Genomic DNA, 23,737 nt, shown 5'->3' with positions numbered 1-23,737 from the left:
ATCTTGATACCATGCATTGCTGGAGCACCTTATTTGGGGACCGAGTTGGTTACTGCCCAAACATTCAGCAAATATTTCCACACCCAGGCACCGGCCAAGCACGGAGGCTCCAGCACCTCTGCTGATGGAGGGCAGATCCCTGTCCTGGCACTCTGCTTGCAGGCGGGTGTTTCACCTCCCCAAACCCCTCAGGCTCCCTGAGGCAGCACTAGGGCAAAGAACTCAGGAGGAACAAGGCTCTCCTAAGCCCGTTCCCTAATCCCTGCCCGGGCTGCAAAGCTATCAGCTGTGAACCAATTCCAGGCCCTACCAGGCTCGGCGTACCTGTGCCCAAAAAGGGAAAGGCTCTGTGCCTCCCTGCGTCAGAGCTGAGCAAATGCAGGGCAAGGATCAGGAAGGCACATACCCACCCTCGATTTTCCATTTCCAGAAACATGTCTAAGGGCAAGCGTTTGTGCGTGCTTTAGATAAATGATTACAAGGGGCTTGAGACACAAAGGGGAAAAAAATAGTTTCGTTGCTTAGCAGACTGTGCTGACAGTCAATGTGGGGCTTGCACAGCCAAGGGCAAACCAGTGTGAGCTCTTCCAGGAAGAAATTCAGGCTAGAGGGGCTGAGGGGGTGTGGGTAGGGATGCTAGCGGGAGCCAGCAGCCAGTTTGTTTTCCTCAAGTACATCCAGAGCAGCTTCCTTCAACAGCTTTTGAAGGAAGGAGCGTGGGGAGCCGTGAGCCACCCCTCGAGCAGGAGGCAGCAGGAACATCGGTGGGGCTGGAGAAGCTGGGTCACAGCCACCCAGCACACGTGGCAAGGACAGGCACTTCAGTATCTTCCACAGCGCAGAGGGGCCATCTCCTCTCACACTGCTAAAAAGGAGCAGCTGTCTCAGAAACTCTTATGAAAGCTGAGCAATGAGAGGTTGGAACAAAAGTGGACCTTAAATCTTCGCTGCTCATTCTCATAATCCAGCCTCAAGCTCTCCCTGCTCCCAAAAGTCACCTTGGATGAACATTCACAGTAGGGCAGGCACAGCCTGCACATGCACCTCGAGGCTTCCTTTGCTTCTCAAATACCCCTGGATAAACCCAAACTGGCTTACACAGAGGAAAGAAAAATAAGCCCCCAGAAGCAGATCCCCCTCTGCAGAAACCCCTGCCTGGGAAGGCTCCATCTACCCCCCAGACAGAACACCACCAGACAGATCTCAGCCTGGCCCCACACAGGCCAGGGCCCTGGCGAGCTGCCGCAGCAGGCGGGTAATTTAGGAACTCTGCTCTCCTGCTCACCCCCAGGGACCGCAGCCAACTCTCCAACCCCCCACCCCAGGGAGCTGAATCACAGCAGGCCCCAGGAAGGCCAGGAACACCACCCCTTCTTCCTTCTGCCACTGCTATTCTTGGCAGTGCCAGAGGTCAGGGGGACAGATGCCCTCGTGTCTTGCACAAGCCTGGGCATCACCGGGCTGTTCCCAACACCGTGTGCACCCCAAACCTGGATCATCAACAGGAAGACACCAAGCAATGGTTCATCCCAAGACAGGCAGTGGCTGGGTCCCTCCTCCTCACCTGGCAACAGGCACAGCAGAAGGGGGGGTTCTCTCCCCACCAAACACACACCACATGACAACGGGTTATTATATCATGCTTTTAATACAAACTTAAAAAAATCTGGAACAATAGAAACTGTACAGATTTGATCAACCTTTTTTTTTTTTTTTTTTTTTGTGGATTTTTTTTGTTTTGTTTTTAACTAAATCTCTAGACACACCAATGTCCCGTTCCAAAATATTGCACAACATTCTGAATACAAAACTCTGATTGTATTCCTCCTTCGCTAAAGAAAAAAAACCAAGAAAAAAGAAAAAAAAAGAAACAAAAAGAAAGAAAAAAAAAAAGACAGTAACCCCCTGGGTCCCCCTCTCAGTAGCCCCCCATCTCAGAAAGAAACCCAAGCAGAGAACACACAGAAACCCTCTGCTTGGAGACATTCAGACTTCGGTTCTCTTTCACTCATTCTCTCCCACAAGGCAACTTGACAATTCACTCCTTGGAGAAGGGTGGGAAGGAAAGGAGGGAAGCTGAGTGGGGAGAAAGGAATCTTCACCACTTCTTTTTTTTTTTTAAAGTTTTTTCCTGAAAAAATATTTTTTTCTCTCCTCTTTTTAAGAAAAAATCTTGAAAAGAAAAAAATTACAGGGTTGTTTTTTTTTTTACGTTAGAAATATACATATATTATATATACCTCTTACATTTTACAAATGTAGCAAATTATTCAATACAAACAGACATCAACAAAAAGAACACAAACCCATAAAAAATAAAAGTTAAAAAAAAATTTTCTCTCTTCTCTTCCTAAGAAACCAGGTAAATTAGTGCAGGTTTTTAAAAAATAAAATTGAAGCTGAACGCCTACATCCAAGACTAGAAAAGGCCCGAAAAGGCCGTTAGTGTCCATTGCTGCCTGATGCTGGAGGAACGTTTCTGAAGCACGCTTTTTTCCTTTTAAGATACAAAGAGGTTGGTCCCTCCTCTTTTCCTCCTTCCACTCACACCACTATTTTTAAAGCAGGTATAGTACGTGTGGCAGGGCAAAGCGGCATCAAAGCTTCACACACATAAGCAGGTGGCCAGGGGAGGGCATCCCCACCTCTCCTCTTCTTCTCTGTGCACGAGGAGAGCAAGCTCACTGGTGACTTGGCCAGGTGTGGGGAGGAAGGACAACTGGATTGGGTCCCTCAGATCAATGTGGCAAGTGGGCTGGCACTCAGCAGCACACTCCTGGGGAGAAGGACAGGGTGGCAGTGGTAACATCTGCAAGTGTGGGGGCTGAAGGGGGAAAAAAAAAAAAAAAAATGGAAACCCAACAGCTTGACCATTCCTCAGCAACTTGTCCTAGTCTGGAAACCCACAGGGTTGAGATGGAGGGTGCTGGTTTGGGGGAAAGCAGGCTGGGGCTCTGCTCTCCCTGCCCACCTGCCCAACAGGAAGCAGCCTGCTTGGGAACCCACACTGGGTGTGAGGTGGGGACTGTGTCTCCCTTGTCACCCAGTGAGGGAAAGGGGGTGCTGGAAATGCTCCTTGAAAGAACTCCAGCAGTGGCCATCTCCCTGGGACAGAACAGAAAAGGGGCAGTGGCAACAAAACTGCAGGAGGGATGGAGTGCCTTCACCTCAACTTGAGGGGAAGGGAGTGGGAAAAGCACAAGTTCAAGCTCATCTCCCCTGAAACAGGGATGTCTTGAAAGAGCACATTGGTTCAACACATACAGAGAGAAGTGGGTTTCAGAGGGTGCTCCAGAGACATCATTAGAAGAAAACCAAACCTTAAGTTTGGGAGGCAGCAAAAAGCTTATATTTCTTTTAAACTGAGAACTTCAAAGCCTGGAGTCTCATCATTTCCATCTCTCTCCTCTTTGCACGCTTCCATACTCCCACAACTGCCTCCAAGGAGACCTCCTACCCACCTAGAGAGCCTCCACCCTGCCTGGGCAAGATGCAGCCTTCCTTTGGCTTCCTGCAAAGGTGGGTTTTAAGAGTTCCTGACACAGAAGCAACCTAGCTGAAAAGCCACTACCACCCGACTGCAGCACATTGTCCCGGGGAAAGTTGCAGGAGCACTCCCAGATCCAGCCTGCAGAAGGGAGACACAACAGATTCACACACTGGGATGACCACTCGACTTCGGAGTGCCTGTCCCCACCCTGCTCTATACCTGCCACCATCCACACTGATATAACCTGGCTGGAATGATAAGCTTAGGCTTAGGTGCTTCCCTTCCACACCAGATCAGCCACCTCCTCCTGCTCCTCCAGAAGGGCAGGGGAAGGGATTTAGTCAGGTGCACACATCTTGCTGAAAGCACAAACTCTTATGCTACCACTCAAAAGCAGCTTCAACAACATAGCCTTCTCCTCCTCAAAAGTAGTACTGCCCGAGTACAACAGAAGGAATCCCCTCTTCCAGACAAGAAGATGAATTCACAGCAGGGAACAAGAACTTAGACCCAGGATGCCATCCCAGATGACCACAGGTGGATGCTGGCCCCCACTGCCCGGCAGGGGAAGGTCCAAGGAAGCAGGGGCAGGTTCCTAGGGGGATCTCAGCGCCACCTCCCCAAACCATGGGGACAGGCAAGTGGTGTCCTACACAAGGCTGTCACCCAAAATGGCCAGTCGGCCCCAAGAGGGCACAGAAAGGCCACCGCCCTCCCACTCAGGTGTGGAAGGGGACAATAACCACAGTCACTCAGCTCAAAGCTCCACTCTCCTGTAGCGACTGCTGGAGGTGCAGACAAGGAAGAGAGCAGGAAGCAGCCATTTCACAGTAACACTGCCCTCCCTGCTATGTGCTGGGAGGTGGTCAAGGAGAAGAGTCACTGCTTTCCAGCACAGACAAAACAGCTGATGCCAGCCTGGGGTAGGAAAGCCTGGAGCAACAGCAGCACAACAGTCTACACCCATGGGCACAGAAAAGCAATCCCACCCACCCGTTTCTGGCTATCATGCAACAGGTGTGTGCACATCTGCACCGACACTGGCTCATCCTCTTCTCCTCGTCCCTCCTCCAGAGAGGTGGTACAAAGATGTCCCTACACCCAGGTGGAAGGACCCTGTGTCCAGCGCTGGGGTGGGATGCAGGGAATCAGGAGCATCATGACCTATGTTTGCACCAGTCTTGGGCTGGGGGGAAGGTGGGGGTGAGGGGGGGAACACAAACCAAAAAAAAAAATATCCCAAGACTCATTTAAGGAGTAAAAAAGTGAGTAGGAAAAAAGCACAGGGACTGAGTTAAAAAACAAGTCAGTGCTTCAGGAGCGTTGCCAGCACAGCGCAACAACACTGGGCTCTCTCGTTTCCCAAGAAGCTATATTTATAAGATTTGAATATTTTCTGTATATTTCTATTTTCCTTTTCTCTCCCTCTTTTTTGTTTGTTTGTTTTTTTTCTCGTTTTCCCCCCCCACCCTCCCTCCCAACCCCGGAATACTCTCCTTCCTTGTGTTCAGTTGGCCAGGACGACAGGCTGGAACGACTGGCTGGGATACTGCATGGCATTCAGGTTGTAGCTGAGTCCTTCCACGAAGGGCGACTTCTCCAAGAAGAGGCTGTTGGTGCTGCCACCAAAGACCTGAGCCATGTCGAAGGTACCACCCGTGCCGGCGTTGAACTGGGATGTTGGCGGGACGCTGGTGGCCTGGCTCTCACTGGTAACACCATCAAAGAAGAGGCTGCTGGCTCCCGGTGAACCCCCGCTGTAAACGAACTCCTTGGCGTTGGGGGAGAGCTGTGACTGCGGGGCTTGGCTCCCAGCGCTCCCGACGAAGTTCAGAGAGTGCATAGAGAGGGAGAGGCCCTTGTGCTTCAGCAGGTTGGTGGTGGGAGACCTGACCATCCTGGGCTGCTGCCCGGCCCCTGCACCGCCACCCCCTCCTCCGGCTCCTCCGCCCTTCTTCATCTTGGTAGAGCCAAACTTTGTGGCAGCAAAAGTGGCAGTAGTGAAAGTGATGGGCTGGGCAGAGCGAGGGATGAAGGTGGGGCTGGGCGACTGGCCAAAGGAGGGGGATGGAGAACTGGACAGCGAGTTGTCCTGGCTGCCGATGGGGACAAATACCTGGGCGTCAGGGTTGAAGCTGCTCTTGATTTCTTTGTCCAGCTCCATGGCGCTGCAGCCCTCACTGTCATCCAGGTAGAGGACCTTAACCGAGCCTTTCTCACCGATCTGGTAGGAAACCTCAAAAGGATCGATCCAGACGCTCAGCTCTTCCGGCACGTTGGCACGCACATCCTCCACAGCCAGCCCGCTCCGCTTGGCTGCCAGCTCCACCACTGGATCCACCGTCTCCCCTATGTGAACACAGCGATAGCCAGAGCCCTTCAGAGGCTTCTCTGGGTACCAGTGACCCTCATATTTCTTCTTCAGCAGGCGCTCTAGCTCCTCACCAAACAGGTCTGCCCGCCTCCGAGGAAGCTTGTTGTACAGGTATGAGATGATGAAGTTAAGAGCAACTTTGATCTCCAGATGCATACTCCCTTTGCAACAAGCAAGTCAGGGCAGCGTATTAGAAGAGACAAAATGACACGCACATAGACAAGATTTGGCTCCAAACCCACCTAGGGAAAGAGAGAAAAGGATGGATGAAGATGAGAGAACACAACAACTCGACGCTTGTTGAGACGAACAGCCACACTTTTTCCTTAACAAAAAGGGAACGAGCGATTTGCGCAAACACCGATGAGCAGCCACCTTCTTTGGGAGAATTGCCCCGAATCTGCTGGCCCTGGAAACAGAGAGATGCCGGCAGGGAGGAGTTTCCCTGCTTCTCTACAGAAGAAATAAGGGCGTAGCTACCACCTGCACACAGGCACATACATTACACTTACCCCACTGCCAAGTACCACTGCTGAAACCCAGCGGGCCAACTGTCCGCTGTGGCAGAGCCATTTCGGCACATCTACACCACACCTCCCTGTGCCCTGACACTGCTTCCAGCACGGCTCACCTGCACCAGCCTTTCCCCAGACCAGAGTGCACGAGCTGAACAGCCTCGTGACTTGCTCAGCAGCTTGTGCAGACACAGAATCACAGCATTACTGAGGCTCCCATGAAGGACAATTCTCTCCCCTGGGAGGCCGGGTGGTCGTGACGGGTGCTGTGCCCTGCTGGCACAAGCACAGATGAGGGATGAGAAGGAGCAAGGGAGAGTGCTGAGGGCACCAGCTGCCAGCCTGCATTCCTCCTGTATCTTATTAAGTGTACCCAATTGAGGCTCTGCCCAGCTACATGCCTAAAATCCCAGTTTAATTCAGTGAAAAAGGGGGGCAGGAAACATGTGGCGTGGCCACAAAACACACGTGTGCCAGCAGCCCGTCCAGTACAGTTCACATCGCTTACCCCTGCACAGGGGGAAGATGAGGTCTGCCAGGAGCAGGTACCTGCTTAATAAAAACTGGAATTGCTTGCCAAAGACTGAAGTAATCCCCCTCCCCTCCTTTGTGAGGAAGCCTCTGAAATGGAAAGAACCCACTAAAGCACAATGAAAAACCACAACACGGAGCTCTCCTGTTATACACAGAGTGGCAAACAATGTCTGTCTGGGTACAAAAAAACCCAACAAAACAAAACAACAACAAAAAAAAACCCAGGTAGGTCAGCACCTGTGGTCTGTCACTCATCCTAAGAAAATGAATCCCACAGATTTTTTTTAAGAGGAAGCACACTTCCAGTAGCCTCCACTCCTCTCCAGGGGGAAGCAGAATATCCAGTTTTTAATTGGCAGCTTCGTCAGAGGCCGGTCTATCTTCAGCTGCCCTCACCTTACTCAGACACACCGTGTTCAACCATCTTCCTAAAATGGGCCTCTGAGATGCTCTCACGCAGCACTCAAGCCTGTGTTTATGACCTGTGCCAATTATTTGGGGGTGGGGATGGAGTACAAACACACAGCGTCAGCATTCCTCTGAAAAACTGGGAATCCCAGCAGCACAACCAGGTATCCATGCTGGCCTAGGTCAGGAGGAAGAAAAAAACTGACCAGACTTGTTTGCTTGGTCGTTTGGTAGAACAAGAAGGATTAAATAAATTTTAAAGAAACCCTCAAGTATTTTGAGGTTTTATTACAAAAAAGGGGGTGAGGATTCTGCTTTATCTGTACTAGTCTGAGTTGAGAGGCTTGGCTTCAGAATCATGGTAACCAGAAGAACCCACACCTTAAGTCTGCCAACAAGGTGGTCAGTTCTGGAGGGAATCCCCTTTGGATTTGACTCAGTAACATCAAAAAACACAGTAGCCAGGCAATACAAAAGAGGGAAACAAATCTTGCCTTTAAAACCTATTTAAAGAATTACTGTAGTGTAACAACTTTTTGGTAGGTCAGCAAGACCTGACCAAAATCAAGTAAGAACACACGAACACCAAAGAAATAAACGACCAGAGCTTTCCAGACGCCATCAAGGAGAAGCCATTTTCAGAACGCAGGAACCCTGGCACGGAGACGGAGCATTTTCCAGAGAGAAGGGCACAAAGCAAACCCTGAAAGGCCACACCTAAACATCAGCAGGAGCTTATATGGCCTCTAGTACCTCAAGGGGGAGGATTACATGCAGCCCCCTCTTGCTCCTTTAGCTTTGGGGCATCCGAAGGAAAGGAGAGTTTGGGATCCCAGTAAATCAAGCAGAAGTGGAATGGCCAGTTTGTAAATCTTTTGATCTTTTGTGTTCAATTCTAATCGAGATGAAAAATCCATTAAGAAATCAGAAACTACAGATTGGGAAAGGAGCAAAGGTCAAAATTTGTTATCACCCTATTTGCAACACAATTGCCTGAATACACTTGGAGAAGCCCACATCCTCATCAACCTTCTGAAGAAGACAGCAAGGAGATACAATTGGAAAACATTGCCTCCTTTTTTTTCTTTTCTTGAAGAAGTACTCCGTTTCCTAGAACGGGAATACTCTGTACCTTGACTATGGAAAAGATGAGTTAATTAGTCTAATAATACCAACAGCTGCCAAGGTAGCTGCTGATACTTGCAAAAGGCACAAGAAGTCAGAGATACCACTGACTCCTCTGGTTGCTGACGTGGTAAGATGCGCTCCAGCAGGATCCCCTCAGTCTCTTTCTACTGCAACAAAATGTGATAACATAGTAGTAAAAGAAGAAGAAAAAAACAAACAAAAAAAAAAACCCCAAAAACCACAAAACAACCAACCAAAAAAAAAACCAAACCAACACAGCCGAAGAAGCATGGGTCCAAGACAAACCCCCCCAACTAAATATTAACTGTAAAAGGTATTCTGACCCGTTGTCCATGAAGAGAGGCCTGCCCGCAGTGCCAGCATTTCTAAAGTAAAAACCTTACAGTACCGCGGGCAGAAACAACGTCCAGGCATGGACAGAGAACAAAGGGCTGTTCCCCTGCTCTGCAGGGGGCAGGAGCCCCCTCAGACCCCCCGTTTATCAGCTCACCGATGTGCTGAGGGAGAGAGGCCAAATAATCACTTTCAGGAGAGGAGAGCACACAGGGGAACCATGCCCGCCCGCCCGCCCTCCCCTCCTCGCTACGCCAACACGGCGGGTCACCTTGCCTGGATCCCTCCAAGCTCCCAGGAGAGGTCTGGCCCCCGGGGAGCGGCTGGCTGCCTCCTCACCCTCCAGCAGCTTTAAAGGCGGCTGCCACGACGACTGGTGGTCCCACAACAGGCTGCACCCGCTCAGAGTCCTGCACAAGGACTCCTTCCCAGCCCCGCTCCCTCAAATCCCACCCTGGGATGGCAGCGGGGCTCCCTTCCCCTCCCGGGACACGCACCCGAGGCAGGCAGGCAGCCGCCCCCTCCCCAGCAGTGCGGCCATTTCTTGTGACCCGTCCGGACTCGGACAGTCTCCCTCTACCCACCTCCCCCCTACCCATCAGCGGGGCACACTGGGAGTTGTAGTCCTGGCCCCCCTTCCCCGCCCCACGACCTACTTCGTCCCCGGACTACGCCTCCCGTGGCACCCCGCGGTCGGCCCGGCCCGGCGCTGGTTCGGCTGGGGCAGGACACAAAAATTTTCCACGGCACATGCGCCCTGGCGTACCCCGCCCGCCCCGGAGCTGCCCACGGCGGGGAACACGCCCCGCGGCCCGGCGCTGGGGACCGCCGAGCAGCCACCCCCTTCTTCACTTCCCCTCCCCTCCCGACAGGGACAGGGAGGCGCGTTCCCACCCCACAGCAGCCCCCGCTCTACCCCCTCCAAGCTGTGGGACGGAGCTCAGGGGGCCATAAGCCTCGTTGTCTTACCCCGACCACCCCCCTCGCTGCCCGTCCCCCCCGGTGGGACACGCGGGGTCGCAAACAAGGTCCCGAAAAGAACCTTTCAGCGGGAGGAGGGAAAGGTTCCCCAAAAGGGCGAGCCGATGACTCGCGCAGCCGGCGGGGCACAAGCGGAGGCCCTTGAGGCCTTGAGGATCGGGGTGGGGTGGAGGGATGCAGCACCCCCGACAACTCCCTCACCCCTCCCTCCACCCCTCCCCGCCGTTCGAAGTAAACCTCAAGGCCTGACCTTTCCCCGCAGCCGCATGACCCCTATCCAGGGGCGGCCGTGCCCACGAAGGGCACCCCAGCCAACCAGCCCCTACCTCCCACCTTCATGGGGGAGGCAGAGCCCCTCCGCCGGGAGAGGGGCCGGCGGCGCCAGCCCAGCCCCAGCAGCGCCTTTGTTGTCGCTGGGCTTCTTCCCCCCTCACGCACCCTCCCCCCCCCCCCCCCCCCCCCAAGTCTACGGGGAGCTGGATCCGCCGTACAAGAAGGCAAACACCCCGGTGACACCTTCCCCCCTGCTCCCTTCCTCCCCCGACAGCCCCGGGTGCCCGCTGCCGCCCCCGGGCCCAGTCTGTCCTCTTCAAGGCTGCACCCCTCCCCGGTCGTCGTCCGTACCCCCCCACACCCCATCAGACTGGGGGAGGGGGGGGCGAACAAAATGGTGAACTAGGGCATAGCAAAAGCATCACCGACCCAATGACTTTCACCCCCACATAGCCCTCATCTCTTGAAGCCCCATTAATCATCTTCACCAGGGGCCGGCAGCCTCACGGTGGGATAAATTTTCCTTCCCTGGGCGGTGGCAGGAGGACGCTGACCCCCCTCAGATCCAGCCCACAAAGGGGATGCGGGCTAGGGGAACCCGGCCCGAGAAAGAGTGTGGGGAGAGGGAAGCACCCCCAGCCCCACTTACTTCGTCCGCGTCTCCAGGGCCGGCGGCTAGTGGCGGCGGTGATCGGGGGCCGGTGGGCGCAGCCCGGGCAGTGCGTGAAGGGTCTCTGCCCCGTCCCGTCCCCTCCCTCGTCTTATCCCCGATGGTGCGGTTCCTCCGCGCAGCGGGCCCGGGGGCTGCGGCGTGGCCCAGAGGTGGTGCGCCAGGCAGTGGGGATGCGGGTGCCGGTGCCTGTGTCGCCTGTACCGCCGCCGCCTCTCCTCGCCCCGCCGGCCCGGAACCACCCGCGCCCTGGCCCCAAGTGAGCCAACTCACGGCAAACTTTCACCCTTAGCAACCCCGCGCAGGGATCCGCGCTCCTGCCCAGCGTGATGCGGCCCTGGAGGGCGGGCCGGGACTACTTCTCCCTCCCCTCTCTGTTCGCTGGATCTCCCTCCCTCCCCCCCCGCCCTCAGGGGACCGGGGGCTTTAATTCCCTTTCCCCCCCCTCCCCCCCCGTCGCTGCTGGTGCAGCAGCCGCAGCGGGGGCGCTGCCCGCCGCCTGGTACCGGGGATCCTGGACACCAGGGGACGGAAGGGGCGGGGGGCTTAGCGGGGATGAGGCTTGACCTGAGGATTTCCCCAAGCGGCTTAGCCTGAGGCGGGGAGGGGGCGCAGCCAGAGGACCGAGCGGGGAGTGAAAGAGTGGGCCGGCAATTTCCTCGCCCCCCCGCACAATGGGGAGCTTAGCAGCGGCTGCCCCCAGCAGGCGGGGGGGCCTGGTGCTTTCAGGCCACGGCTCGCTGGAAGGACCGTCCCCTGGATGAAGGGGGGGAACTGGGGGATTTGGACTCCAGAAGGGACAAGGCCCCTGCAAGACCCCGGGGAAATCTTAGGAACTCCTATGCTGGAACCCCCAAGCCCCTATATAATGGTGGGGCGAGGCCGTCAAAAGGGTGTGAGGAGGCAGCTCCCTGCCCCCTCCCTCACTGTAAACACGCCGGGACCCCCGGACCTGTGACACTGATGAGAGTAGGCGCGGATGGGGAGGCCAAGGAGCTGCAGGCCCGGCTCCTCAAGGGACAAGGGGTCAACGCCAAGGGAGTCCTGCCGGTGTCACCTCGGAGAGTGCAGGGGCGAGCACCACGCTCCCGAGTCCCCGTGCCCGAGCACCCCAAGGCAGGAAGGGCGCCTCAGCCCCAACAGCACCGCTCCCCCCGCCCCGCGGCGCACAACCCCCGGACTACTTTGTCACCGCACGTCCGTGCGCCTCCGCCATCACCAGAGGGCCGGCCCGACCGCGGCGGAGGCGAAGGACCGCAAGGTGCGCGAGCGGCGGCCGTGCTAAAAATAACTGCAACGTGTTAGCAACAGCCTTCCCATTGGCTGGCCTGGCCCGGCGGCGCCTGCGGATTGGTGCGCTCCCTCAGCCAGTGAGCCGTAGGGGGTGTGTGCCGGAGGGCGGTGCCGGGCGCGGCGCGGGGGCTGCCGGGAGTTAGAGTCTCCCGGGCGGCCGCGACCTTCCCCGGATTGGCCCCCGCCGCCGTCCCGCAGCTCCGGGCGGCCGGCAGGGCCGTAAGGCAAACCGGTGCCGCGGCTCGTTGAAGGTGGGGGTTGTGTGCTGCTCCGGTGAAGGGCAGTTGTGGAGGTCACTATCCCTGGGGCCACCCAGACACCTGTCAGGGTCCTGGGCAGGTGTTAGGCACCTGCACTCCCAGTTGTTGAGGCACAGCCGCCCGCTGAAGGCACTCACCTGGCGCCACGTGGCTTTGTGTTCTGCACACAGACACCAACTCAATGGATCAGGCACCTTCCTCACAGCTGACACAAGCAGAGCAGCGAGGGAGAACCAGTCTCAGTCACCAAAGTACTGCCAGCAGTCCCTGTTGCAGCAGGGGTCCCTTGCCTGGCCAGTGAAATGTTCTTTTTGCCTGGCTTCTGAAGAATTTCCCAGAAAAATCCCACCGTAGTGAGATTCCATCTCAGAATCTAATCTTCTCCATAATAAAGTCATCTCTGAACGAGTATCACCTATTTTCAAAAGAGACAAAGACCTCAGGCACTTCTGAGAGCTGCTCTGTCTCCTCCTGGTTCAATCATCCTGTAGCAACTGCCTCCCAAGTGAAATACAAAGTTCCCTCTTGCCCTGTTCCCACAAAAGATCCTCACAAACCTTCTGGCTTTGGTGCGTCCTCCCTTGCTCAGGAACTCTTTACCTTAGGTAGGTACTGCCACTGTCACTGATGAGAACTTCTGAGGGCAGCCAACAACCTGTGTTAAGACATCTGTTACTACTGTCCCTCCTCATCATAGCAGCCACCCTCACTCATTTGCCCACTGATTAAAAATAAACAAATTTTGAAGTTTTTTGTTTGTTTGTTTTTTCCCTGCAGAAAAGAGAAAGAGGGCAGATAATAAAGAGAAGATACATGAGAGCTATTATGAGCATCCCTATTTTCATCACTCCCAGTTTAAAAAGAATTTAGTAACAAAATAATGTTGTTTTTTTTTCTTCCAAATACTCCTTTTGCTTTGCTGGAAACAAAATCACTCTGTCAGCCAGAGATCAGGAAATTAAAATGACCGTGCTATTCTTAGCATCATTAGGAAAATTAAAAAAAGGCAATTACATTTCTAAAATTCTATTGTTGCTTTAATAAGGTGTTACTAGGAGGGTGTTACACATCGGGGCTCTTTAAAATGCTTGCGCCTTGACTGCGCTCCTTTAATTATCGCGTCGGCCGGGTACACATGCAGGCAGAGGAATTCTGTCACACTATCCGCTCACACATCCCCGGCCATTTGGTTGTTACGTCAAAGCAAAGCTGCCGAATCACGTGCATGCGGGGAGGGGAAGGAATCGCCAGGCTGCCGCCGGGACAGGGATGGCTTTGCTGGGTTATTTAATGCCAAGGAAGGGCGGTCAGGTTATAATCGGGGGTAATTAACGCTGCCGTACCCTGAGTCTTCTTTACGTTCAAGTCATGTGACAGCCCCAAGGAAATGAAAAATTCTTTCCTGCTACTGAAACAGGCAAACAACATCTCCAGTTAAACCCCGTAACAAATAAATAACAGCACCTATGCAGTTAAAATTTCAGAAAAGTGGGATTCTGCCTGGGCAGCTCTCTCAGGCATAGCTCACAAGCAGACTCGAGGCCTTTTCCCTGCTTTGGGTGTTGTTTTGTCTTTTTTTTAAAGAAAGGTAACACTTCGGGCTCAAGGGCTTTGTCAGGACAAGCTCTAGATGATCCAAAGGATGAGAGGTGGATTACAGAGCTAGTTTCTGAGGTTGGCTGTAGCTGTGGCTGGTAGGTGGTCTAACGAGGTGACAGGGAACATCTAAATTTCAGAATGCAGCAATTCCTTGTTAGTACTGGCAACAGAGGCCAATTACTTAATAGGCCAAGAGGCCCTACATCCCTCCCCCAATGTAAATATTTGAAATAAAAAGTTTTTTTTTTTACTTATTACATAACAAACAACCTTTTGATTAAAAAAAGAAACAAAAAAACCCAACACACTATAACCCAATCACCCTACCTAGGCAAGTAATATCAGGGAGACGCATTTAGCTCCACACAATTAGGATTTGCAGGCAGAACCACGCAGCTTCAGCTGCTGCAGACGCAGCCGTCCCTCGCATCCTGCCTGGCAGCTGTCATGCAAGTGGCTTCACAGCTGGCAGCCAGAGAGCCCCTGAATCAGCTTGCTGGAGGGTCCCCGGCCTGATGGAGCCCTTCCAGAGCCTGGGAGGCATGCAGGAGCAGGCCATGTCTTGCCTCATTGCCCCCTTGCAGGAAAGCACACCCTTTTAGCAAGTGGTCTCCAGCATCACCAGGAAATCTACTGCACAAGTACTTTAACATCTCCTTAGGGAAGTAATATTGCACTTTTCTAGGGGTTCTGCCTGAGTTTTACTTGCTGGTGAAATCACCACCATGCAAGCGAGGCTGAGCTTTTCTGGGCTATCCAACTATATCCATTACTCTTGTCTGAACTAGCAGCTTCAGGGCAATGTCCCATCCATGCTCTGAAAGTACCAGAAAGGCAGCAGCGCTGAACTGATCTGAGCACCAGCAGCATTTGGCATCCTCCCCAGAGCTGTCTGAGCAAACAAGGCAAAGTGGGGAAAGCCTGTCCCTCCCTCTCTCCACCTGCCCAGTGACTCAGAACAACCAGAAATGGCAGCTTACCTCTCAGTGCTGCCAGGATGCAGACTGATATACCCAGCAGCCTGAGTGAGGGCAGCCAGAGTGCCAAGAAAGTAAGTACACAACAGCCGTTCTGGGGGGTGGGGAAGGGATGGGGACACTTGTTTCTCTGTAGCAACCCCTGCCTGGGTCATCCTGCTAAAATGATTGGGAACAAGGGCTGCTCTAAAATTAGATCTTCTACGGTTCCCTGCACCAGGGACAGTAACTCTGAGACAAAAGAAATAACTCAAACTTCATTTCTTTCTGTCCTCACTGGACAACTTTCATTATCTCAGGAAGTTCTGGGAAAGAAAAAAAATACATGTAAAACTTCTACATTCCTAGTATGATACTTTGGGAGGCCTGACTGAGAGCAAGTGATAACTTCTGGTTGAAGCGATAAAGCTCCAGATAAAAAAAAAAAAATCTGCATGCAATGCCCTGACTTCAAAGAAATACAGAATTTAACATGGCTGATAATGGCTCCAACATGGACCTCCCTGTCAGAAACAAGAGGCAGCTGCTTTTTGAGGTAGAATTGCTTTGAGAGAGTGGGTATGCTGGAGCCAGAGAATCAGTTTGCTCTGAACATCTTGTCAGAGGGCGTCTACACAACAATTAACTGTGTTAGAAGCTGTGTGAGGGAACCATAATGCAATAAAGATGACATACAGATACTCTTAGGACTGCAAAAAGCGTGAAAGAGGAACCTGACAGAATTAATAGCTGGGAGGAGGAGAGGGAGGAGCATCTGAGATGACTGTAGGACCAGCTCCATCAGGAAGAAAAGACTTTTAAGGGAAGGATGATTACAACTTGTCAGCCTGTTGGAAACACCTAAATGGCTGGAACAGGTAGAAGAGGCATTCAAGCTGGACAGGAGTTAGAGGAAATTGGCACTAGCCTCAGGGGAATAACTGAAATCCTGGAAAAGCACAAACCAAGCTCTGCATCCTAAGACTGCACAAAGAGACTCCTGTAGCACACACTCTGCTTAGACCATGAAGGCTTTAAGGACCACAGGGCATGTTGAGCTAGGACCCTAATTTAATCATCTGGGGAGTGTACACATTAATGAGGGAACTCAGTTCTGCCTCTGCATAAAGGTGCCTGTTCCCAGAGCTCTGCTGAGCCAACAGACTGCTTTTAGTCTGTTCTGTTATTTGACAAACAAGCAGCCTCCAGTTTTCAGCATGCACATGGCTAATAGCCTGGAACACAATAGTTGGTTTCCAGTTACAGCAGGGGAGGCTTTAACTTATTCACAAGAACAGGAAAGCGAGTCAAATAGCTTAGTAGGTTTTAGAATGGGACTGGATGTTTGCATGGTGAAACAACATCCACAGCCGTATTAGCTAGGATAAGGGTTACAAGCTCAGCGATCCTCACGCTACGGGACAAAATGATCAGTGGCTGGGATCACAGGCAGACAAAAGCGATAACCATTCCCTGAAGCTCCTTGCAGCAAGGTCACATGGCCATAAGCAGGCACTGTCAGAAACCAGATAACCCATTGTGTGGTTGTGGCTGGGCTAATCCTGTGTGTCCCCAGAAAGCTCCAGAAAGGCTAGGCACAGAACAAACCAGACAGAAATCCTTGTTATCCAAAAAAAGGAAGGAAAAAAAAAAAAAAAAAAAAAAAAAGGAAAAAGGTTTATTGGTATGCATCCTACAGAAACAGTTACAAGAAATAGCCTTGGATTAATCTGTCAAAGAAAACATGGAACAGCTGGGCTCTCCCTAGGAAGGCACCAGCCATGAGCAGGTTCCTTACAAAACAGGGCAGCATGGAAATATACTGGAGAAAAGGGGCGGGGGAAGCGGGCACATGGGATTGGTGCTTTGTTCCTCAATACAGATGGTGAGGGGCAATTTATAACAATTGAGAGGTCGGGTAAGAATACACAAAAGGACACTTGCTTTTTACCAAGCTGCTCCCCTCTGTGCTTAAATACTTGCCCACCAGGTTTTTTATAGTGAGCTGGGACAACTACTAGCAGAGCTTCTGAAAAGGTAACAGACAGTAATCCTCACCTGCTCTTTCTGATAGTCAGTTCTGATGAGCTTTCAGTCCCCACCCACTCTGTTACTTTTCCAACCCCAAGTGTATTACTGAATTTAGAAGAAGATAATCAACCAGTTTTCAATAAAAGTCCAGAGATGTTCCAAGACCCTCTTGCCAACCGGACAGGAGGTGTAGCCATGTACAGATAGGATCACCTCTTCTTGAAGCCATACTTTTTCCTTTCGTAGAAGAGATCTGTCTTGGAACTGCCCAGGTTGACGATCTTAGGGCAACCATCTCTCTGAAAGAACAGGAAGTTAGAAGAAGGGCAAAAAGAACATTATCACTTATAGTTCTAGTAGGTGCTCAGTTCCCACACTCCTCACCCTGTCCTCAACATACATCTTGAACACCTATGCAGACAAACTACCCTCCAATTCAGGTTACTACCAGCAAGAGAGTGGACAGAGAAGAGGATGGACACCTCTTTAACATTATAATAGCAATTTCTCTTCCTTAGGGTAAAGATGGAAAACAGACTGTATAACATCAGCAGTTTATTAAAAACAATGCTCAGTGCTTCAAGTTTGGATTCTTTCTAAATTAGAATGCACAGGATTTATAGGGCCCAGAATAACCTTTCACCTTGTTAGCAAAAAAAACCCCTCCTGTTCCTTTAGATGTCACCAAGTCATTCTTGTCTTTAAGGACCCCTCTCAGCTGTAAAAGCCAAACTGAATCTCCTATTTCCTGCATCCTGGATTGATAACTGCAGAGGCTATATGGTCATCTTGGGAGAGGACAGCCATTCACAGCAGCTATATGGGTTAAGTTCTTGTACCTGAATTCCAGCAGATGGTGAAAAAAGCCACAAGAAAAGGAAGAAGGTGAAGCAGGGCACACCCGCCTCAGAGGTGTGGTTGCAAAGACAAACCAGAGATGCACCTCTTAGTGTAATGAGACATTTGTTTGTGGGCCACTTAAGTCCAGACTCTTGCTTAACTCTTAGGGGCAAAATGTTGTGTGGCTGTCAACAGTAGCTGTGAGGGGCCCAGCCACCAGAGGAACATTTGTCCCTGGCTGTTGTGTAAGCCTGAGTGCATTAGATTTAAAAGCCTCTGGGCAGATGTCAGCTGCTGTAGAAACTGCACCCAAGCCGCCCCACAGGTATCTGCTCCTGTGCAGGAGATGCAGCTCAGTGGAGAGGGTCTGCAGGGTAGAAATAACAGGGGAACGGAGGGGGGAAGAAATCATCCCTCTTCCATACACCCCCCATAACCCATACTGTCCCCCTATTTGATTTTGAACTACTGTAGCAAGACTCCAAGCCCTGCCTCCCACGATCCAAGGAGTCTGTGACAATCTTGACAGCATTATTGCAGGGCTCTGTTCATTCTTCCACCTCCTCCTACAGAGGCAGCACACGAGTGTGCTGCTGTCCCCAAGAAACAACTCAGAGCTGTCCTGAGCAACAAGGTGGGATTTTATCCGAAGACAGAAGTGAGGTGAAACAATGTCACTGTTTCCCCCATCAGAACCAAGAGTAAACAGGCCCTTTGCCTCATGCCCAGTAACCTTCCACCTCCTCACTCCATTTGCTTTCTTCCTTCACTATCTTTACTAGTCTTTCTCTGAGGATGATGAAAGTGCTGTGACTGAAACCTTGGAGCTTGTTCTTATTTACATCAGTACCAACTACCATAACAGTGACAGTCAGCACACTCAAGTTTTCTTGTTCCTGGCACCTTACACCTGTGCCCGTACTTTTTCAATCCTTCAAGTCAATCTGGTTTGGATCTGCAGCTTCACATCTGCAATAATCCCTAACATTTGTGTTTGCTGGTCCAGAACAACTGTTTGCAACCATAGCAGCCTTCACCTACCTATCAAAATACCTCTGTTCTCATTTGTTATTTTCCTGCTCCTCTAGCTGTTTTCTACACATTGCAGGTCAGCTGGCTACTTCCACACCTGAACAAGGCACGATAAGCTCTATCAAGCCAGGTGTCCTGGTTCCAAAGGCAACTCAACAAATGTGTTGTTTCCCACAGGATTTCTAAAGCAGGAGGCAGTACCATCATCACACCACTTGTATTTAGGACCTGCTACCAAATTTAGCTGCAGGCCTCTAGAAAAAACATAGGTACTGCAGAGAATTAAACCAACAACTGATTGTGCTGAACATGCTCCTTTAAATGAACTTGAACCATTCTCTCAGCATGTTCTCCCCTCAGCATTAGCATGGTATTTGCAAAGCACCAAAACCCAAACAACCTTTACCGGGCACTCTCCCAGATATCAGATCCATATTCTGGGGATATTGCAACTGTAAGCACCATGTTCCTGCTTCTCCCTAAGGTCATTTCTACCACTGCAAAATGTGCAGTTTTTCATGTCCTCCACCTCCATGGTGTTGGATATTAACAAAAACCTTACAGGGGGTGAACAGCTGCCTTACTTCACATGTGCAGCACCTAACTTTCAGCACAAGAAGATTATTGCACTGACTACAGAAATAAGAGATCAGTACACCAGAAAGTGTTTGCAGGAAAAAAAATTGTCTAAAATATAGGACATTCCATAAAAGAATAAAAAAAGAAATCATAAACCACAGAAATTGTACAAGAAACTTTAAGCTTGTAAAATATTATTAGTAGCGCAGGCACTGGACACTAAGATTTAACTTTTTGCTGTAATCCAAAGGAAAACACAGGTGTTGATTCCACAGTGCTATGGACTTCAGTGAGGAGTTTCTACCACTGCCTTTGCAGTGTCTGGAACAGGTCTGCCTCTGATAAAACCTAGGCTGAGAGTTCCAGTATGGTAACAACTTAAAGTGTTAACTTGCAGCATGGGGAGGAAGCAGACTGGGAGCTTGCAGTGCAAAAAATAGTCTTCTAAGAGATTCTTTAGGATTAAGAGTTACAATAACTCAAAATGCTACAATATCTCAAAATACTTTGCAAATACAGGCAACTACCAACAGGGGAAGTACAAGGTAATGAAAGCCAGTGCCGACATTGGTAGTGAAGCCCAAGCATCCTAAGTGCCAACACTAACTACAGGAGCTCTAGGTCCCTTAAAGGCCAGTAAAGAAAGACAACCAATTCTACAGAAGATTGGATGACAACCTACATCTTTTTCCTGGATGGTACACTCCTTGCAGTAGTAGGCATCAGACACTCCAGGACCCCCGCAGATCACACAGCGCCCTTGGTAGGAGCCGTAGTTACACTCATCACATATGCGCACCAGGGTGCAGGGCCGCACGTAGGAGTCACAGATCACACATTTGCCATCACCTGCAAGTACAGCAGAGACTGTGGTTACAGAATGTCCATTTCTCCACCCTTACATCGAGGGGGAAAAGCTTCATGGTCAAAGAACTTGCCTGTACACTCAAAGGCAGTAAAACTGAACTGCAGACATTTATTTAATGTGTGGGCACAGGTGCAACTTTGTATTTGCACAGAATTGAGAGGAACAAAGGCCAGTAGCCTGTAATATTTGAGTTTTTTAATTTATTCATGAATTCACAATCAGAGAAGAAACACAAAGTAATTTTTGTGATTAGCTAACACCTGCTTAGATCATACGACTACTTTTTACTCTGGAACTTTTCCTGTATTTTTCACTTGTAGAAAAGATGCTGTACAGACAGGACTACTGTCCTTACCTACACAGAAGCTGCACTGTAAGCTTCTCCGACAGAGCCACATCAACAAAAGTCTGGAGTTACTATCCTCAAAGAGATGAAGTAAAAGATTGTACTCATGGTCCCTGTAATTCTTCATCTGTGAGAAGGCCAAAGAAAGGGCAAACTGGCATAAACAGCCACTTCACAAAGGTTGCTGTTGCTTTCTCAGAAGGAACTGAGTGAAATTCAAGTTCTCATATCATACAGGCAAGCAGCCATCAGATGCCACTGACAGCCTCTGCTGTGCTGGATCTTATCCAAAACACTGACCTAGGGATGAAAGGCTTCATATCCTATTACCAGTTCCCAAGGCATCTAATCCTGACTCCCACAAACAGCTCATCTAACCTGCTCCTAAATCCCCAGCATGGCAGCCCTCAACTACTACCAATGGGAATCCGTTTCACTGCTAAGTGTTCTCGAAAACAATCTTGTTGCTTCAGATTGTGCTCCTTCCCACTTTGCTTATTTTTGAGTCATGAACTAGTTGCCTTGTGTGCTGTGTTTCCCTACAAGGTCCTAATGACAGATCATACTCACTCTCCTCTTCTACAGGTGATTCTGTGGGGAGTTTTATGCTCTAACTCTAGATGCCACCCACCTTCCCCTGCTTTCTTATTCTCCTAGATGCTGAAGGGAACCTCTCTCAAGGTGTGAAGAAGTCGGGTTCCAAAAATGCATGCGTTTTTTTTTCTTTCCTGCTCTGAAGTGATCAGGCTGATCATTTTGTATTACAGATCACAAGGAATCATTAAGAAGTCAATGTAGCCTCAGCCACTGAAAATGCTGACAGCATACATTCTAGAACAGCACCATTTGGTGTGACAACATACTGGAGCATATAACTTTGTAAGTATACCTTGATTTACACTTGCAAAACGCAACTGTTCCCATCTCCAAGAGTGTCATCAAGTTTATGGTTAAAGCAAAGAGTCCAATCCCCAAATCCAAACTGTATGCTCTAACTGCAACTCCATGTTCTCAAGAGTCTATACGTAGGAGTTGTACTTACATTTTTCACACAGTCTTCCAATTGCTGCAAAAAGAAGAAAAAAACTTATTTAAGGCAGAAGCAGGAGAAAAATATAAGTAACTACAAGCTTGAATGTCAAATATTTACCTTCTGCAGAAGGCAGTCTTTTAAAAAAAAGTCAACAACAGAAACAGTTTTAGCATAAATACAAATAAATAATGAACAATGAGATGTATTTACAAAGATCAAAGTTTAGACCCACTGTCAATCTGCAATGACACCCAATGACAGTAAGAAAACTGTATTTTCATTATTCCATTTCAAACGTAGCCAATGTACTCGACTGAAGGAAATCCTACACGTGTCCTGGAATAGCCTTTACACTGGTTTAATGAGAAAAAAACATTTAGAAAAATCAAGTGTCTCTTTAAGGCAAAGCAAATGTCTTCTTAATTTTGTAACATGAAGGTCATTACATCTACCATAGAAATCTGTTAAAACTATCTTGGGAGTCTTTTCACTTGTCTAGAAAACTGACAACAATGATGCCACTAATTTGGATAAATGCCATAAATATCAAGTTCTAAAGACCAGCTGTACATAGTCACAAAGACTAGATAGCAATTCAGTTGAAGTTTGAGGGTCAAGGAATTCTTCAAACTGAAAATTAATTTTCAACACAGACAAACTGTTTGCTGCATTAAGTATTCTAGAAAGAAGTTGCTTATGGACAGTGCAGCTGAATATTTTTTTTAAATGGAATCTTTACAGTTCTTTTAGGCAACTATGTGTTAAATCTGCTCTTCCAAGATGTGGGAAAAAAAAATCAACAAGAGCTATCTCTATTTCTAATCATGCACTATCCTTCTTTAAGATCTATCAGTCCTTATTCTGACCCAAAGGACAAGAACCTCCCCTACGAAGACAATCTGTGGAAGTTGGGATTGTTCAGTCTAAAGGAAGCTCTGAGGTGACCTTATAGAGGCTTTCCAATACTTGAAGGCCTAGAAGAAAACTGGTGTGGAACTTTTTGGCACATATGTGTAGCAAGAGGACATGGGGGGATAGTTTAAAACTTGAGGAGGGGATAATTAGTTAAGGCATTAGGAAAAAAATCTTCCCTGTGAGTGTGGTGAGGTGCTGGCACAGGTTGCCCTGGGATGTTGTGGCTGCTCCCTCCCTGGAAGTGTTCAAGGCCAGGTTGGATGGGGCTTGGAGCAACCTGGTCTGGTGGGAGGTGTCCCTGCCCATAGCTGGAACTAGAAGATCTTCAAGGTCCCTTCCAACCCAAATCACCCTATGATTCTATGACTAAAAGCTCATCATAAAGCTAAAACCTGGAAGATAACTTTTCCGAGCAGCCAGATGAATGCTCCCAGAATTAGCGGCAGCCTTCTGCTCATTCTCATGGCTGTGCTGGTATACGGCCAACGTCACCAGGAGTAAAGAAAAATCAACTTCTTATTTTCCCGTGTTCAGCCACTTATGTCACCTGCCTTCCCTCTACCCTGAGGAGCGAGAATGGCTACCGTTCCGCAGGCCTTAAAGCCACACAGCCCCTACCGAAAGAGGCCCAGAAGCCCCCGCCCGTCAGGACGGACCTGCGAGAGGCATACCCGGGACAACAGTAGCGCCAAAGGCCTTCCCTAAGAACTGTCCCTCTCCTACTACGAGGGAAGAACCCATAAAATACGACAGAACGTGCAAATGAAAGGGAAATAAAACAGGGAGGAGCCAGGCGCCCGCCCGCCCGCGGGTTCCCCTTTCTCCTCCCCTGCCAGGCCTAACGGCCACGCGCACGCCTAACGGCCCCTAACGGCACTCACACGCGCGCCCGCCCCTCGCCCCGCAGAGGAGAGCGGGAGAGGTATGGAGGCGGAAAGGAAGGGGGGGGGAACCGATCCGGGACTCACCCACGCCCGCCTGCTTGCGGCAGAAGATGAGGTCCGGGTGGTGCTTGGCCATAGCGACGCGACTACCGCTTGGCGCTCCTGATGCCGCCGCTCCGTGCACTCACCTCCGACCCGCACCGCCCACCGGCCCCGGTCCTGGCCGGGGTGGGCGCAGGGTCCCCTCAAGGCACCGCCACAAACCGAAGCCCCGGAAGGGAGGGATGCCGAAAAAATTCTCTTTGCAGAGCCGCTCCACCGTTACCTTCTCCCGCTTGGAGAAGACCCTCACCCCAGGCGGGACCCCACGCTCT

The 23,737-nt window shown here is 50.6% G+C and overlaps 2 protein-coding genes across 4 annotated transcripts; both read right to left on the bottom strand.

Moving 5' to 3' along the window:
- Positions 1 to 1,629: 1,629 nt before the first annotated feature.
- Positions 1,630 to 11,023, bottom strand: TOB2 (transducer of ERBB2, 2). 3 transcript variants are annotated; one of them, XM_030469362.1, is made up of 3 exons: positions 10,707 to 11,023; positions 5,936 to 6,106; positions 1,630 to 5,839 (listed from the first exon to the last, which is right to left on the bottom strand). In XM_030469362.1, the coding sequence occupies exons 2-3, from the start codon at positions 6,018 to 6,020 to the stop codon at positions 4,998 to 5,000; spliced, it is 927 nt and encodes a 308-aa protein (XP_030325222.1). In that variant the 5' UTR covers positions 6,021 to 6,106; positions 10,707 to 11,023; the 3' UTR covers positions 1,630 to 4,997. The 3 variants fall into 3 exon arrangements, with proteins under 3 accessions (XP_030325222.1, XP_030325220.1, XP_030325221.1); XM_030469360.1 differs by having other exon boundaries at positions 1,630 to 6,106; positions 10,707 to 11,022; XM_030469361.1 differs by lacking the exon at positions 10,707 to 11,023 and adding an exon at positions 9,460 to 9,634 and having other exon boundaries at positions 1,630 to 6,106.
- A 5,468-nt stretch (positions 11,024 to 16,491) lies between these two features.
- On the bottom strand, positions 16,492 to 23,708 carry PHF5A (PHD finger protein 5A). The gene is made up of 4 exons (XM_030454469.1): positions 23,448 to 23,708; positions 21,574 to 21,597; positions 20,000 to 20,166; positions 16,492 to 17,165 (listed from the first exon to the last, which is right to left on the bottom strand). The coding sequence occupies exons 1-4, from the start codon at positions 23,497 to 23,499 to the stop codon at positions 17,076 to 17,078; spliced, it is 333 nt and encodes a 110-aa protein (XP_030310329.1). The 5' UTR covers positions 23,500 to 23,708; the 3' UTR covers positions 16,492 to 17,075.
- Between the last annotated feature and the right edge of the window lie 29 nt (positions 23,709 to 23,737).

The sequence above is a fragment of the Calypte anna genome, chromosome 1 (genome assembly GCF_003957555.1).
Source record: "Calypte anna isolate BGI_N300 chromosome 1, bCalAnn1_v1.p, whole genome shotgun sequence".
Classification (NCBI taxonomy): Eukaryota; Metazoa; Chordata; class Aves; order Apodiformes; family Trochilidae; genus Calypte; species Calypte anna.
Note: the sequence above shows the minus strand (reverse complement) of the source record. Positions and strands in the feature narration are given on the sequence as shown.